The sequence below is a fragment of the Prionailurus bengalensis genome, chromosome D3 (assembly GCF_016509475.1).
Source record: "Prionailurus bengalensis isolate Pbe53 chromosome D3, Fcat_Pben_1.1_paternal_pri, whole genome shotgun sequence".
Classification (NCBI taxonomy): Eukaryota; Metazoa; Chordata; class Mammalia; order Carnivora; family Felidae; genus Prionailurus; species Prionailurus bengalensis.
Genome location: NC_057356.1, coordinates 20,211,438 through 20,225,874, shown reverse-complemented (window position 1 = coordinate 20,225,874; position 14,437 = coordinate 20,211,438). Strand labels below are relative to the sequence as shown.

Genomic DNA, 14,437 nt, shown 5'->3' with positions numbered 1-14,437 from the left:
ATTTGCAACATCGGCATTTCTGGTTCTCCGATCTTCAGCCTCAGACTGAATCACACCAACAGCTTCCCTGGGTCTCCAAGCTTGCAGATTGTGGAACTTCCCAACCTCCAGAATCACATAGTCATATATGTATGTGGACCTATGTATCTCCTATTGGTTCTGCTCCTCTTGAGAACCCTGACTAACAGAAAGTCAAGGCACGTTATCTTGGATTATCTGGTGCTCCGGAATGTAATCACGAGTGTCCTTCTAAAAGGAAGGCAGACCTCAGGGGCAGACCTGAGGACAGAAAATGAGAAAGCGTGGTGACCACAGAGCAGCAACTAGCATCACATAGCTACCAGCTATGTGGAATTCTGTTGGCTTCTAGTAGCTGGAAGAGCGAGGAATCCGATGCTCCCCTGGAAACTCCAGAAGGAGCCAGCCCATCTGACTCTTTGATTTCAGTCCTGTCAGCCTCATTTTGGAATCTGGGCTCCCAGAACTGTAAGAAAATAATTTTCTATTATTTTAAGCCCCTAAGTTTATGATGGATTGTTATAGTGATGGTAAGAATGTGATACATCTGCATATCATACATTTTGAGATCTTCTCCAACTATTGTGCCCTTTTAATTTGGACTGAACAAGCTTCCTTTGTGTTTATGCCCTCCCACTGATAAAACTCAGGTGTATGGTGAATTAGTTTTTAATGTTATCCAAGAAATTCACTTTGTTTTTATAGGTTATAAATCATATCTAATTCAAATTATTTTATTTCTTAATTTGAAACCATTGTACTTCTTATGTTTGCATCATGATTGATTGTGTGGGCAAATTATTCTTGAACAAATTAAATAAGATAGTGATTCCTGTATCTTGGAGTGCCTGAAAATCCACCAGTAATATATCACTAAAGAGAAACCCTCTGCCTACTTCTTGCAGGAAGCATCCAGTACCTTCTACTGACCTCCATGGGACCTCTGCCTTGTGGACCCCAGACAATGGGGATTGGCACCCCATCCAGCACAACTTCCAGTCTGGTGGCAGGTCTCTGACCCTGTTATTTATGCACAGGCATTTTATTGTTATTCAACTTCTGAGGATGTGCTGATTTCTAAACATGCCTATAGCAACAGATACATGAGTTTTGAAGGCTCTTCCCCCTGCCCCCAATTCCTGAGACTCTTCCCAAGTTGACCAAGGGGTTCATATGCTTGAAGTTTTTAACTGTGTAGTATGTTATAGTGGAAATGTTCTGTGTGTTCCCTGCTCCATAGGACTTCTCATTCCTAGCCTTTATAGGAGCTTGTTGACTGAGAGAAGTGAAAATGACCATATGCTGCTGGGCCAATGAAGCGGATGCTATGATGAGTGGCCCAGATTCCATGAAAGTCATGTCATCCCTGATGCTGGAGGGACAGAGAGTCCTCACCTTCCAGTGTTCTCCTGAAACTTCTCTCCCAGGAGGGATTTGCCCTCTCAAAGTCATGTCCCTCTCCGGAGCAGCCTGCATGCAGTGATTGTTGGATGCACCAGTATACAGTCCAGGCTGTCCTGCTGTAATATGGGAACACCCGAAGGGTTGTCTCAGCTCCAGAAATGCCCCTGGAGTTGGCTAAGACTGCACCATAGCCCAGGTAGGGCGACCACAGATGAGCCTTTCAGATCTGCCTGCCTAAGGAAACCTGCCTCCAGGATGTCAGTACAGGTATCTTCAGGATCTGCCTTAGCTTTCTAGTTAAGGGATGTGCTTCCTGGGCAGTTGCCTGGCAGTGACTGAGCATGTCAATGTGAAAGGCCTCGCCGATTCTCAAAACTGGGATTTCTCTATGCTTACCTCTGCTCTGGAGCTCCCCAATGGGCAGGTTGAGATTTTCTCACTGCTGCTCTGAGTTTGGAGGCTCTTACTCTCTAATCCTCCTTCTGCACCCTTCTCTCTTCTCAGGGGATACATCTCCACTGCTGTCTGTAGGCTCTCCCTGCTGACTCCTGCTCTCTCTCCCCTTTATTCTTCTCAGGCACTGTCCTCCTTTAGTCTTCTGCATATCCGTCTCTGACTGGGAGAGTGCCCCTGGGAGGGGCTGAAGTGTCACACCACGGGGGCTCATTCCCTGATCCTGCTTCTTCTCTTCCTTTGCATGGGACAGGGGTGACACCAACAGCACTCTTCTATGTGCTCACTTCCACCTCAGCATCGGTGTCCAGGAAGACCCGGCCCACAACAGGTGGCATCACGAGGGTGACTAATTAGCCTGGTTTGCCTGAGACTTATGGGTATTTCAGGACAGGGAGCAGTCAGGCCTAAAACTAGGACAGTCTGGACTACTCTAGGGGCAGGTATGTCTGAGAAAGGAGACACAGAAATAAGATTCTGGAGCAATGAAGACTCCAACTAGGGGATTAGGGATAGGAGAACATAGAGCAATGTGATTGTTTAAATTTTTACTGGAGGGGAACAGAGGTGGTTTACCTGTAAGACAATATGCAAAAGCAGGGCCACGTGTCAGGCAATTGAGAAATACAACGAAACGGGTACTTTTGAAGAGTGTGGGGACAACCCTACTGCTTTCACTGTTGTAAGAGTCTTGCTAAGTGCAATTGATAATTTGCAAAACGTAAAAGGCTGGGAGTACAAATCAGCAAGGACAGGCCTCGAGTGAAAGCCAAAAGTCCTCCTTATTAGTTGAAAAAGGGATCCTACCTGTGCAGAGGTCGGGGAAAGCTGAGGCCCAGAACTCAGTCCTCAGAGTAGCAGACCTCCAGAAAGCAGTGATCTCTCCACCAGGCAGCTTTGCTATATGCCAGTCAGGGCCCTGAATGGATAACTACAGGTCCTGAGCCACAAGAAGGAGCCATGTGGATCCAAGCACCCAAAAGTCTTGAATCAATAATTCCCCTGATATATACAAGCTGACAGAAGTGACCCCCTCTTAATTTAGGGCTCATTCCTACCCTGCCATTGCTTGGAGATGGTACAGAAGCTTGTGCTCTGAAATAATATTCACCACCCCCCGGGGGGGGGGGGTGGATCCATCCCTTCCTGTCATGCAGGCCTGTGGGGCAATAAGTAGGATTATGTAAGCACAAAACCAGGACAAGAGGGTGTACAGGGCATAGGAGCTGCACAACCAATCAATTATATACAGTAGGAACTGGAAGAGCATGCACAGGGCTGGATTGTGAAGGTGCAGGATCAAGGGGCAGAAACTCAGTTTGGATGAAGGGAGTTTATTATTAGAAGCCCTACTAGAAGCACTCTTAACTGCCAAGGATGTTGAGACAATCTGCAAGCTCACCGCCAGGACGATGACCCTTAGAAAGACTGAGAAAATGATGGCTTCAGAAGCATTTGGCAGGAGTGGCTCTACCAGGTAAGGCTGGACAGCTCCCCAGGGTAGATGATTCTCAGGAGGGCCTGGCAGACACAGCATTTACTTGAGCAATGAGGAATGTGCTGGCAGAGAAGCACCAGCATCATCAAAAAGTTCAGTGGGTGGCTCTCCTCTAAGCTAGGGCCAGGTTGGGGAGGCAGGGAAGAAGGGGGTTCTGTGGTAGCAATAGAGATGGCAGGACCTGGAAGTGATAGAAGCCTGTTGGTGAGGCTTAAAAGTAGAAGTCAAGTGAGTGGCAAAGAGAGAGGTACCAGCAAGGATGCCTGACCTTCATGGGTGTTGGAAATGGTCAAGAGTACAGAGCCCCTCAGGGCAAGACAGATGGACCACCAAAAATGTACCGCCCACCCTGTGATCAGAGCAAGTAAGGAAGGGGAGCTAGGAGACTGGGAGGCTGAGAGCTCTAACTCTAGTAACAAACTCCTTAGGAAGCTAGATCTGCAATGTCCAGTCATTCCAGAGTAGAGTACTGACTTTATGTATGAGTTTCCTGTGGCAGCTGTGACAAATCACAGACTGGACAGCAATAATCAAAAGAAATTTATTCCCTCACAGTTCAGGAGGCCAGAGGTCAGAAATCACCAACACTGGGCCAACATCAACGTGTTAGTGGGGGCCAAACTTCTTCCAGAGGCTCTAAGTAGATCCATTCCTTGCTTTTTCCTATTGCTGATGGTGGCCATAATTCCTTGGCTTGTGGCTCCATCACTCCAATTTCTGCCTTCTCCTTCATATGGTCATCTCTGGTTTGTGTGTGTGTGTGTGTGTGTGCGTGTGCACACGTGTGTGCATACGTGTGCGTGTGTGTGTGTGTGTGTGTGTATAATCTCCCTGTGTCTTTCTCATAGGAACACTTGTGATATATATCCAGGCCCTCTTCTTATCTCAATCCAGGACACTCTTCCCATCTCAAGATCCTAATTTAACCATATTTGTATAGGACCTTTCCCCAAATGTGATAACAATTACAGGACTTGTAAATGATTACACCTGATATCTCTAGAGCCACAGTTTAGCTCTCAATTCCCTACATACAACTTTGTGTTAAAAAAACTCACACATCTCTTCATGGGTGGAACTAGAGTCCAAGATTTCCCAGACAGGACTCCCCTCTGACAGGAGGTGCTTAGAGCTAGACCCTCAGGCTGAGGCTCCTTTGAGCCCTGTCCAACTCCTCCTCACCTGCTGAGAACACAAAATCTTTTCCAGGGTTCCTAGAACCTCCTCAGTTTCTCCCCTCTTGAGTTTTATGTCAGACATTTAAAAACTCCAAAATGTTTCTCTTTGTCCCACTTCTCTCTTGCATGTCTACTGCCAGGATTGGCTTCAATTTTTATTCCACATTCCTCTTGCTCTGAATAGAGACCTGCCTCCCAGGTAGTGATCCATTGACAAGGGTCCCTGGGGAAGCTAGTGGTCCTGAGCTGGGAGTGTGTCAGGTGACAGATTCTACTCTAGATGAAGCGTCAGGAACTTATCCATGGAGCATAGAGTGCATTACACAGACATCAGGGGTGGTGGGTGGGGAGCAAATTCCATTTTGGAAGGAGAGGGAGAAAGGGTGGAAGGGAGGAGAAGCCGATTCCCTAGTCTCCTCCTTATTCTTGGTTTTGGGCTGTCTCAGCTAAGCCACCAGGGGGCAGCAAGAGCCTAGATTTGGGGACTGCAATGACATCCCCCCACCAAACCCCATCCCCAAAGTCCTGCTGAGGTTTCTCCAGGCCTCAGCTTCTTTCTCCCCTTTCCTCCTAAGGGGGAAAACTCTTAAGTCTCTTGTCCCTTCTCTGCACAATATAGTAAACAACCCTAAAACTTAGTCCCAGACCCAATCTCAGGCCACTGCAGAGGCTGGGGACAGAGAGAGGTGTGAGCACCAACCCTAAGGAGAGGTGGAAAGGGAATGCCATGTTCCCAGCCAGGTTTTGGTTTCTGGAAAAGGGGCTACTAGAGCTCAGTTCGACTGGAAGCCTTTGCTCATCCTCTTCATTCAGAGCAGGGATGATTAAGTCTTCAGCCTTCTGTGCAGCCAGAATTGTGTTTCCCGGGAAGGGGTAACGTGGGAAAGAGCAGGTCCTCTGCCCCTCCCTTCCTCCAAGCCGTGGGTGACTGCAGAGAGAAACCAAGAGAGTAAAAGCACAACACCAAGTGTGGCATTTGCCAGGGTGACATATAACAAAACTACAGTTCTATTTTGTGGCCTTCTCTTCAGACCTGGCTGGGAATATTTTTTTGTAACTTGCCTGAATGCAGCTGGAAACTCTTTGGGCAAATACCTTAGCTCAACTTCCCCACTTAATTCATTCCACGAATAGGATTACTAACTGGGCTGTTGGGGCACATTTCTGTGTCCTCAGAAAGATCCAGACATGTGAGGTATAAAGATATGGGCATTTCAGGCAGAGGAGTAGCCTGTGTAAAGGTGCTGAGGTAGAGGGACTATGGCCAATGAAAAATGGAAAGAAATCTAGTGGGCTGGGCAATGGTTGACTGGAGACTCAGAGCAGGGAGATGCATGGGAAGCTGTGGGAACAGCAGATAGATCACATCATGACTGAAAGCCTTGTGAAGAGGGAGAGTGTTTTCTAAATGAAAAGAGAATTGAGGGTGAGGATTTTCCATAGTTTATACAGGAGTTTTAGTCAGTTCTGCTTAGAGTTTTTACCCCAAACTGATTCTTTTCTAGAAAGCACTACTAGATTAAGCAACTCTCTGTCTATGGAAGAAACTTTACCTCAGGAAGGTGCATATCTTGGAATGGGGCTTTCTCAATGTGCACAAAGAGGACATTAGGAAGAAAGTCCCATATTCCCTGTGACACTAAAACGTGCCCTGAGGAGAGATCCCTGGAGCTGGGCCCTCAGGCCAAACCTGACCCGATCCCCTTTTCCCACATCCTCAAACAGTAGAATTCACCTTCTGCTTTCCATTAGGTGGCTTTCAATCCTACAGAGCTTTCTCTTCTTTAGACAGTATTTTTTTCCCCTACATTTTGAGAAGCCAATCTATCTTTACCTGTTCTCATTTTTCTCACTCAGCCTTTCTACTGGGGTTTGTTTATTTAACATCTAATGTTGACTCCTCCCTGAGCCCAGAGATGCCTTGCAAGCAAGACTCCTAAGCCAAAGCTGTGGTGGGACATGCTGAATAGTCGTGAGGTGAGTGGTGGGCCACCTGGTGTGGCAGATGGCACATTCCATTCTGGACCAAAGGAAATGTGCTACCAGGGAATAGAAAGGATCAGGGGGTGTGGTACTGAGTTGTATGGGGGAGGGAAGACCACAGTGGGAGGAGAGGAGGGATTTCCAGCTGCCTTCCCTTCCCTGGTGCCTGCAATGCACCTTCGGGGGGCAGCGAGGGCCTGGATTTAGAGAAGGGATTTTCTGTGATTTAAGCTGTCCATATGAAATGTAAAGAGTTCCTTCCCACTGAGCCCCTCTGAGGCCTCAAAGTGTTGTCCTCCCCAATATCATCTTCTCAAAGTGCTGAAAAACAACCCAGGTTTCAGCCACAGCCTCAGTCTCAAACCACCACAGAGACATAGGATGGAGTGATGCATGAGGAACCATCCTGAGGGCATAAAAAGGTGGTGAGGGGAAATCATGACCCCCAACTCCACCTTTAGGCCCAGGAAACGGAGCAGTTGGCTCTCATTCAGCCGGCTTGTCATCCTGGCCCCACAGCTGAGTCACACATCTGGAGGAGAAGCCCTGGGATTCCTTACTTAGGAACCACCGGATTCTCATCACAGGAAATGTAAGGATATCTATGGGTTGGATCTATTTCCAGGGCACTGTCATGAGCTCAGTATGACCTGACTGATAATATGTTAAAGATTTTTAAGTCCTGAGTAAGCTCTGCTGCCCAGGGATGCAAAAGTATCTAGAATAAAGAACCAGGTCAGAGGGTTGAGGAGAGGCAGGTGCAGGAAGCACATTTGCATGGAGGCCCCTCCCTCCTCTGAGCAAGGGGAAGGGGATAAGAGAGGTCTTGGGGAGCCAGGCCCAGGGTTGGGGTCTCAGAAGGCAGTGCTGTTGGGGCATCTGCACCATGGCCTGGGCTCTGGTCCTCCTCAGTCTCCTCACTCAGGACACAGGTGCGGCCTTCAAGGAAGAGTCCACAGGGACATCTGGACTGATCTTTGTCTGCTCTTCAGACTCACTTGGGCCCCCAGCACTGAACTCACTAGAATATGTTCTTTCTCTTTTCAGGGTCCTGGGCCCAGTCTGCCCTGAATCAGCCTCCCTCAGTGTCCGGGGATCTGGGACGCACAGTCACCATCTCCTGTGCTGGCAGCAGCAATGACATTGGGAGATATAGTTACGTCTCCTGGTACCAACAGCTCGAAGGCACATCCCCCAAACTCCTGATTTATAATGTAAATTCCCGGCCTTCAGGGATCCCTGATCGCTTCTCTGGCTCCAAGTCTGGCAACACGGCCTCCTTGACCATCTCTGGGCTCCAGGCTGAAGATGAGGCTGATTATTACTGTTGCTCATATGCTAGTAGTAATACTCTCCACAGTGGTTCAAGTTTATGGGGAAGTGAGACCAAAACCTTCTCTGTACTCACAGGCTCCCTCCTTGCTCTGAAGGTGTTTCCAACCCTGTGCAGAGGGGACTTCATGCAGCATGCTCTGTTCCTCTTCCTTCTCAAGATAAAGTAAAATGAAACACATTCTGCCAAATTGTCTGGGTAATGACAGAGCCTATTTGCTTCTTTGATATGGTCTTAGAAAGTGATTCTTTCCAACTCTGCAATGGCGGGAACTAAGGACCAGGAAGTGCCTGTGCAGTGCACTTCCTGCAATTCCCAGGGAATCCTCACTTTAAATGGCTCCATCTCACACACCAGTGCAGCCTGGCTTGAATTCAGTTTTCCAGAATTGATGTTGTCTTATTAAATCCAGTTTCCAACTTTCTCTTTTTTGGTTTATTGGGGGGTGGGTGCGGTAAGGGTTTTTTTCAGTTATATTTAGACAGCATACAACTCACAAGTTTAAAACAATGGCTCTTAGTATATTCTCCAAATTGAGAAAACATCACTGCTATCACATTTCTGTTGTCCTAAAAAGAAACACTGTAACTATTGGCATTCATCTTCCATTTCCCACCAATTTGCTCAGCCTCTGGTAATCAATGATCTACACTCTGTCCCCATAGCATCCCCAGTTTGGACATTTCATATAAATGGAATTGCACAATAGGACATCTTTTGGGAATGACTTTTTTCACTCGGAATGATGTTTTCAAGGTGCATCCATGTTGTAGCATGTACTAGTATTTAGTTACTTTTACTACCAAAATATATCCCATTGTATGGATAACTCACATTTAAGGATTGAAATATAAGACATTTTTCAGTTGTTTCTACCTTGCCCTAGCCAACATGAGCCTCCTTGGTGAGCCATTCTTCAGCATGTCAGTGACTGAAGTAATACCACCTGAGAAAAGATCTAAGACATATGGGGCGCCTGGGTGGCGCAGTCGGTTAAGTGTCGGACTTCAGCCAGGTCACGATCTCACGGTCCGTGGGTTCGAGCCCTGCGTCGGGCTCTGAGCTGATGGCTCAGAGCCTGGAGCCTGGAGCCTGTTTCCGATTCTGTGTCTCCCTCTCTCTCTGCCCCTCCCCCGTTCATGCTCTGTCTCTCGCTGTCCCAAAAATAAATAAATAAACGTTGAAAAAAAAATTTAAAGATCTAAGACATAGCTGAGGGAATGAAGATAAAGGGAAGGGTTTTCTTCCCCAATGTCCCTTCATCTTTAACTCCACATCCAAGGAATCTGAACAGGAGAGAATATGATTTGAGACTCCACGACAGGTAGAATCTTCCCTCCCCTGAAATCAATGAGCCCCTGTCCTGGCAGCAGCCCTGCATGTGGACTGTCTGCCCCCAGGGTAGGCTCTTTCCAAAATGGCTCCTTTGTTCCACAAGGAAGAGTTATCTAGTATGCATGTCCCCATGTCACAGAGGTCCCCAAAACATCTGATTTCCATGGGTTGTAAACCCAATTTCTGGGTGAAATGCCAATGATAAAAATTGCAAAACAACACATATGCAAAAATGATGGCCAAGAATTCTTCATGCATTGAATGAACCTGAGCATGGTCTCCAGAACTTTGGTCAGGACCAAGTCTCTTGCCGGTTGAGCAGAACTTTCCATGTTAAGCACTGGAAGTGCCACATCCTGGCAATGACCTCATTCATGGGCAAATGGGGATGGATGTTCAGTTTAGCATAGATCCTAGTCTCTCTCTCCCATAATGTTCTTCTATGAATTATTTTCAAAATCTGTTTCAGTACCTTCTCTCTTTCCCTGATAAATGATCAGTACCTTCATACTTAAGTCATCTAGACTGGAAGAGCAACACACCTTGATTACTAGCAGTGGGTTAAAGTACTCTGCAATGTGGCGTGTGCTAATAGACGCACAGAATAACTTCCTGAATCACAGCTTCATGTTTGTGTAAGGCGATCAGAGGCTGTGCTTGACTTTCGGGTATGTGTCCTCATGTGGAAATTCTGTAGGAATTAGGCTCCTCTGAAGGGGCCATTGTCTTGTGAGTTTCTAAAGCAACTGTTATGAGAGATTCTTCCTGACTCAAATAGCATCAGAGTCCTTTTTATAAAGTATCTGCTAATGCATAGGAAGGCAGGTGTGACCATTGTCTCTACTAGCGTGTCTCCTTTTTTTTTTATTACATTTTTAAATTTATTTTTGAGAGAGACAGAGCACAAGTGGGGGAGGGGCAGAGAGAGAGGGAGACACAGAATCCAAGGCAGGCTCCAGGCTCTGAGCTGTCAGCACAGAGCCCGACGCAGGGCTAGAACTTACAAACTGTGAGGTCATGACCTGAGCTGAAGTCGGTGGCTCAACCGACTGAGCCACCCAGGCGCCCCTAGTGTGTCTCCTTTTAAGGTGAGACCACCATTTCCTCTGGAGAAGGTAGTTATTATGTTTAGAGTAGGAACCATTACCAAGAAATATAGAAGCCAGATGTTGAGTGAACAGGATTGCTTCCAATATGAAATTTCTAGAGCTACAAAGCCCTTTGTGTGTTGTGTATATGAGTCTCGAGGTATAGGAAAAGCCTCTAGGGTTGTCTCTAGGGTTCAATATTTTTATAAAAAGATGAGAGAATTGTTACTTTTAATAGAGTCAATGTGAAATAACCAGGGTTTTCTATAATCAAAGTATCTACTAGTGTTTTTCTGGTCAATGCAAATAGGGAATCAGCACCTTAGGGCAAGAACATTCATGAGTCCATAGAATACCTGAGTTAAGTGCCACTCATTTTATATCGCATCTGTTCTGGTAATTTTATCTTTCTTTTTCCACTCACTTTCTATAGTTATGGAACTATCTTGTTTCATTCAACCTGAATGATAAGGATTTAGGGATTGATATTTGTGTATTTTTGGTTTATTTGCCTTAGCTTTATTGGTCATTAATCATATTATGTTCAAATGGTCATTGGAGATACTCTTGCCACTTATTTGAATATTATGCCTTATTGTGTGGTCAAAAGAACCCAGAATAATTAAAAAATATAGTGTTTCCTGCACCATGGGGACCTGAGTTTGCTCTTTGTACTAATAGAGCATGGGGCAGAAGAAAAGGTGGCTCCGACTGTTCCCAGGAAACCTTTCTAGTGATCTCAGGAGGCAAGGACCCAATCTATAAGACCACTCACTCAACCCCAGAACTAAATGATGGATTTATGAGAATGTCATTAACAGGTTACCATTTTATTACGATATGAGGAATAGACATTATTATCTAGATTCATTCTGGAGTAATATAGTACATACGTGCTCAAAACACACATGAACAATCATTTCAAATAAAACAGCTAGCTATCACTTCCTCCTACTACACATTCTCTTTCCCTCAATCCCATATCCACCAGTTATTTCTTTCTATCTCTGGCCAGGGCATCACTTTTCTTGTGTTCTTTAAATGTCCTTCATAGGGTATGAACAGGGACACTAAAATCGTTTCATAAGAACATTCACACTCTATAGAAATATGTCCATTTTCTGAGTGGGCATTTCCATTACCATTCTGGCAAAGAGTAGTCAGCCGTGATTAGAGTCTTTGCCCTAAACCCATCTCTTTAGGAAACACACGAGGTCAAAAATCCTTTTGTGGATGAAGAGGCTGTATTTCAAGATGACACACAGCTCCGAGGGGAGATCTTCTCAATATGCACTAAGGGGCAAGATGAAGAATGTCCAAGTCCCTGTGATCAATAGAAATACTCTCTGTTGAATTGTCTGGGGACAGTCACAGCTTCCTCTTTGCCTGTATGTTACAGCTCCAGAAGGTAGCTCTTTCCAACTCCTCCACAAAGAACAGAGGCACAAGGAAATGCCTACTCAGTGCAATTTCCATAACTGTCAGGAGAATCCTCACTTTAAATGCCTCCATCCCATCTCCCACACCAGTGCAGACAAGCTTATACTTAGGTCATATAAATTGTCATTGACTTATTCTCTACTCCACCATGCTATAATCAAAATGGCCCTCCTTGCAGGGTTATTCTTGTGTTGAAGCAAAAGCATCTGAAAAAACATCAGATGATATTGCTTAGGGAATGATGACCAAAAGACATTATTTTTCTGTCTAGAGTTCCTCATCCTTGACCCCATATCCAAGAGATTTCATCCAGGAATATGACACACATTCAGCTCAGTTAGACGTCTGAACCCCCTCTGCTCAGATGCCTGAACCCCTATCCTAGAAACCACCCAGCATGTTTCTGTCCCCTCATTAGAATGGGTGCTTTCCAAAATGGCTCCTCTGTTGCACAAGGGATATTTTGTGGGTCATTCCATACATCTTCTGGAACTCTAAAGGATATCTGATGTCCTTAGCTGTCCCCTCAAATGTTAGCTAGATTTCCATTTATACTGAATTGGTATGTACACATCACATTAAGTGTCTGTTCAAGAATTTGTTGGACTCCTAATTGAAACAGGGCTTGAGTTCAAGAGACATGATAGGGTACCACCTTCACTTTACCAGTTTTAGCATGGCAACCCATGTCTGGCACACCTGACTGTTGTTCACTGTGTTTAAAAGCTCAGTCTTTGTCATACATTAATGAACTTAATTTTTTTTCACAATCCCTTTCGCATACGGCCTTTATGATGTCAAGGTATGTTCCATCAACTTCGATGAGGATTTTATCAAGAACAGATGGTGTATTTTGTCAAATATTTTTTCTGCACCTATTGAGAGGATCATATGGTTCTTACTCTTCCATTTATTAAGGTGGTGTCTCATGTTGATTGATTTGTGAATATTGAACCACTTCTGGAACCTATGAATAAATCTCACTTGGTCGTGATGAATAATTTTTTTAATGTACTGTTTGATTTGGTTTGCTAGTATCTTCTTGAGAAATTTTGTAGCCATGTTAATCAGGGATATTGGCCTGTAATTCCCCTTTTTAGTGGGGTCTTTCTCTGGTTTTGGAATCAATGTAATGCTGGCCTTGTGGAAGGAGTATCAAGTTCTCCTTCCATTTCTATTTTCTGGAACAGTTTGAGAAAAATATGTATTAACTCTTCTTTAAATGTCTGGAAGAATTCCCCTGGGAAGCTTTCTGGCCCTGGACTTTTGTTTGTTGGGAGATTTTGATTACTGTTTAAATTTCTTTGCTGGATATAGGTCTGTTCTAATTATCTACTTCTTCCTGTTTTTGTAGTTTGCATGTTTCTAGGAAATTGTCCATTTCTCCATATTGCTCAGTTTGTTGGCATATAATTTTTCATAATGTTCTCTTAATAATTGTTTGTACTTATGTGGTATTGGTTGTGATCTCTCCTCTTTCATTTGTGATTTTATTTATTTGAGTCATTTCTCTTTTCTTTTTGGTAAGTGTGGCTAGAGGCCTCTCAGTTTTATTAATTCTTTCAAAGAACCAGCTCTTAGTTTCATTGATCTACTCTACTTTTTTTTGGTAGCTTGTTTCTAGATCATATTTTTCTGCTCTAATATTTATTATTTTTCTTCGCTGGCTTTAGGCTTCATTTGTTGTTCATTTTTCTAGCTCCTTAAGGTGTAAGGTTACTTTGTGTATTTGCAACTCTTCTTGCTTCCTGAGGAAGACCTGTATTGCAATATACTTCCCTCTTAGGACTGCCTTTGCTCCATCCCAAAGGTTTTGGACTGTTGTGTTTTCATTTTCATTTGCTTCCATGTATTTTTTTTTAATTTGTTCTTTTAATTTCCTATTTAACCCATTCATTCTTCAGTCAGGTGTTCTTTTATTTTTTTAATTTTTTTTAACGTTTATTTATTTTTGAGACAGAGAGAGACAGAGCATGAACGGGGGAGGGTCAGAGAGAGAGTGATACACAGAACCAGAAGCAGGCCCCAGGCTCTGAGCCATCAGCCCAGAGCCCGACGCGGGGCTCGAACTCACGGACCGCGAGATCGTGACCTGAGCTGAGGTCGGAGGCTTAACCGACTGAGCCACCCAGGCGCCCCAGTCAGGTGTTCTTTTAATCTCCATGTCTGCTCACTTTTGGCCCCACCATCACGACAACGGAGGCTTTTTTATTGCTGTTGACAACAGACCTCAGATGGCTGCTGCAGCTCCAGCTATCACACCAAGCACAGGGAGAGAACATTGCATAATTCTACTCTGTTTCTTCCCTCACAAGAGTAAAAGTCCCCCAAAAGATCCCCAAACAAATGATACATTCAAGGGGCCAATTCTTGGCCACAGGGCCAATCTTGACGTTTCAAGAGGGACTTGACAATAGCAATAGTGTGGCTTCTAAATGAATATGGAAGACGAGATACAAGTAGGAGAGGTTGGAGACTGTCTCCGGTACCAACAAAGCAAGACTTCCACTCTGCTGCAGCAGTCCTAAGATGGAAACTCTGACCCAGTGTCCTGTTCACACTGATTTCCCAGGATGGAATGTGTCCCAGACTAAGCGGATCTGAATTAGTGTTTGTTGGACGAGTGTTTTCCTCTGTCTTTGGAGCAGTAGCCGTCATCACACTATTGGCGACACCAGCAGCCAGTGCCAGTTAGAGGCAGTCACTG

At 45.0% G+C, this 14,437-nt stretch overlaps 1 protein-coding gene and 2 gene segments (V, D, J or C); all 3 read left to right on the top strand.

The window, feature by feature from the left end:
* The window catches only part of LOC122470393, a 644,196-nt gene that overhangs the window by 315,382 nt on the left and 314,377 nt on the right, over positions 1–14,437 (top strand).
* The window catches only part of LOC122470388, a 901,179-nt gene that overhangs the window by 590,114 nt on the left and 296,628 nt on the right, over positions 1–14,437 (top strand).
* The window catches only part of LOC122470398 (immunoglobulin lambda-1 light chain-like), a 336,020-nt gene continuing 328,931 nt past the window's right edge, over positions 7,349–14,437 (top strand). The window contains exons 1-2 of the mRNA XM_043557925.1: positions 7,349–7,466; positions 7,582–7,885. Coding sequence (XP_043413860.1) covers positions 7,421–7,466; positions 7,582–7,885 — 350 coding nt within the window. The 5' untranslated portion in view covers positions 7,349–7,420. The remainder of the gene's footprint in view (positions 7,467–7,581; positions 7,886–14,437) is intronic.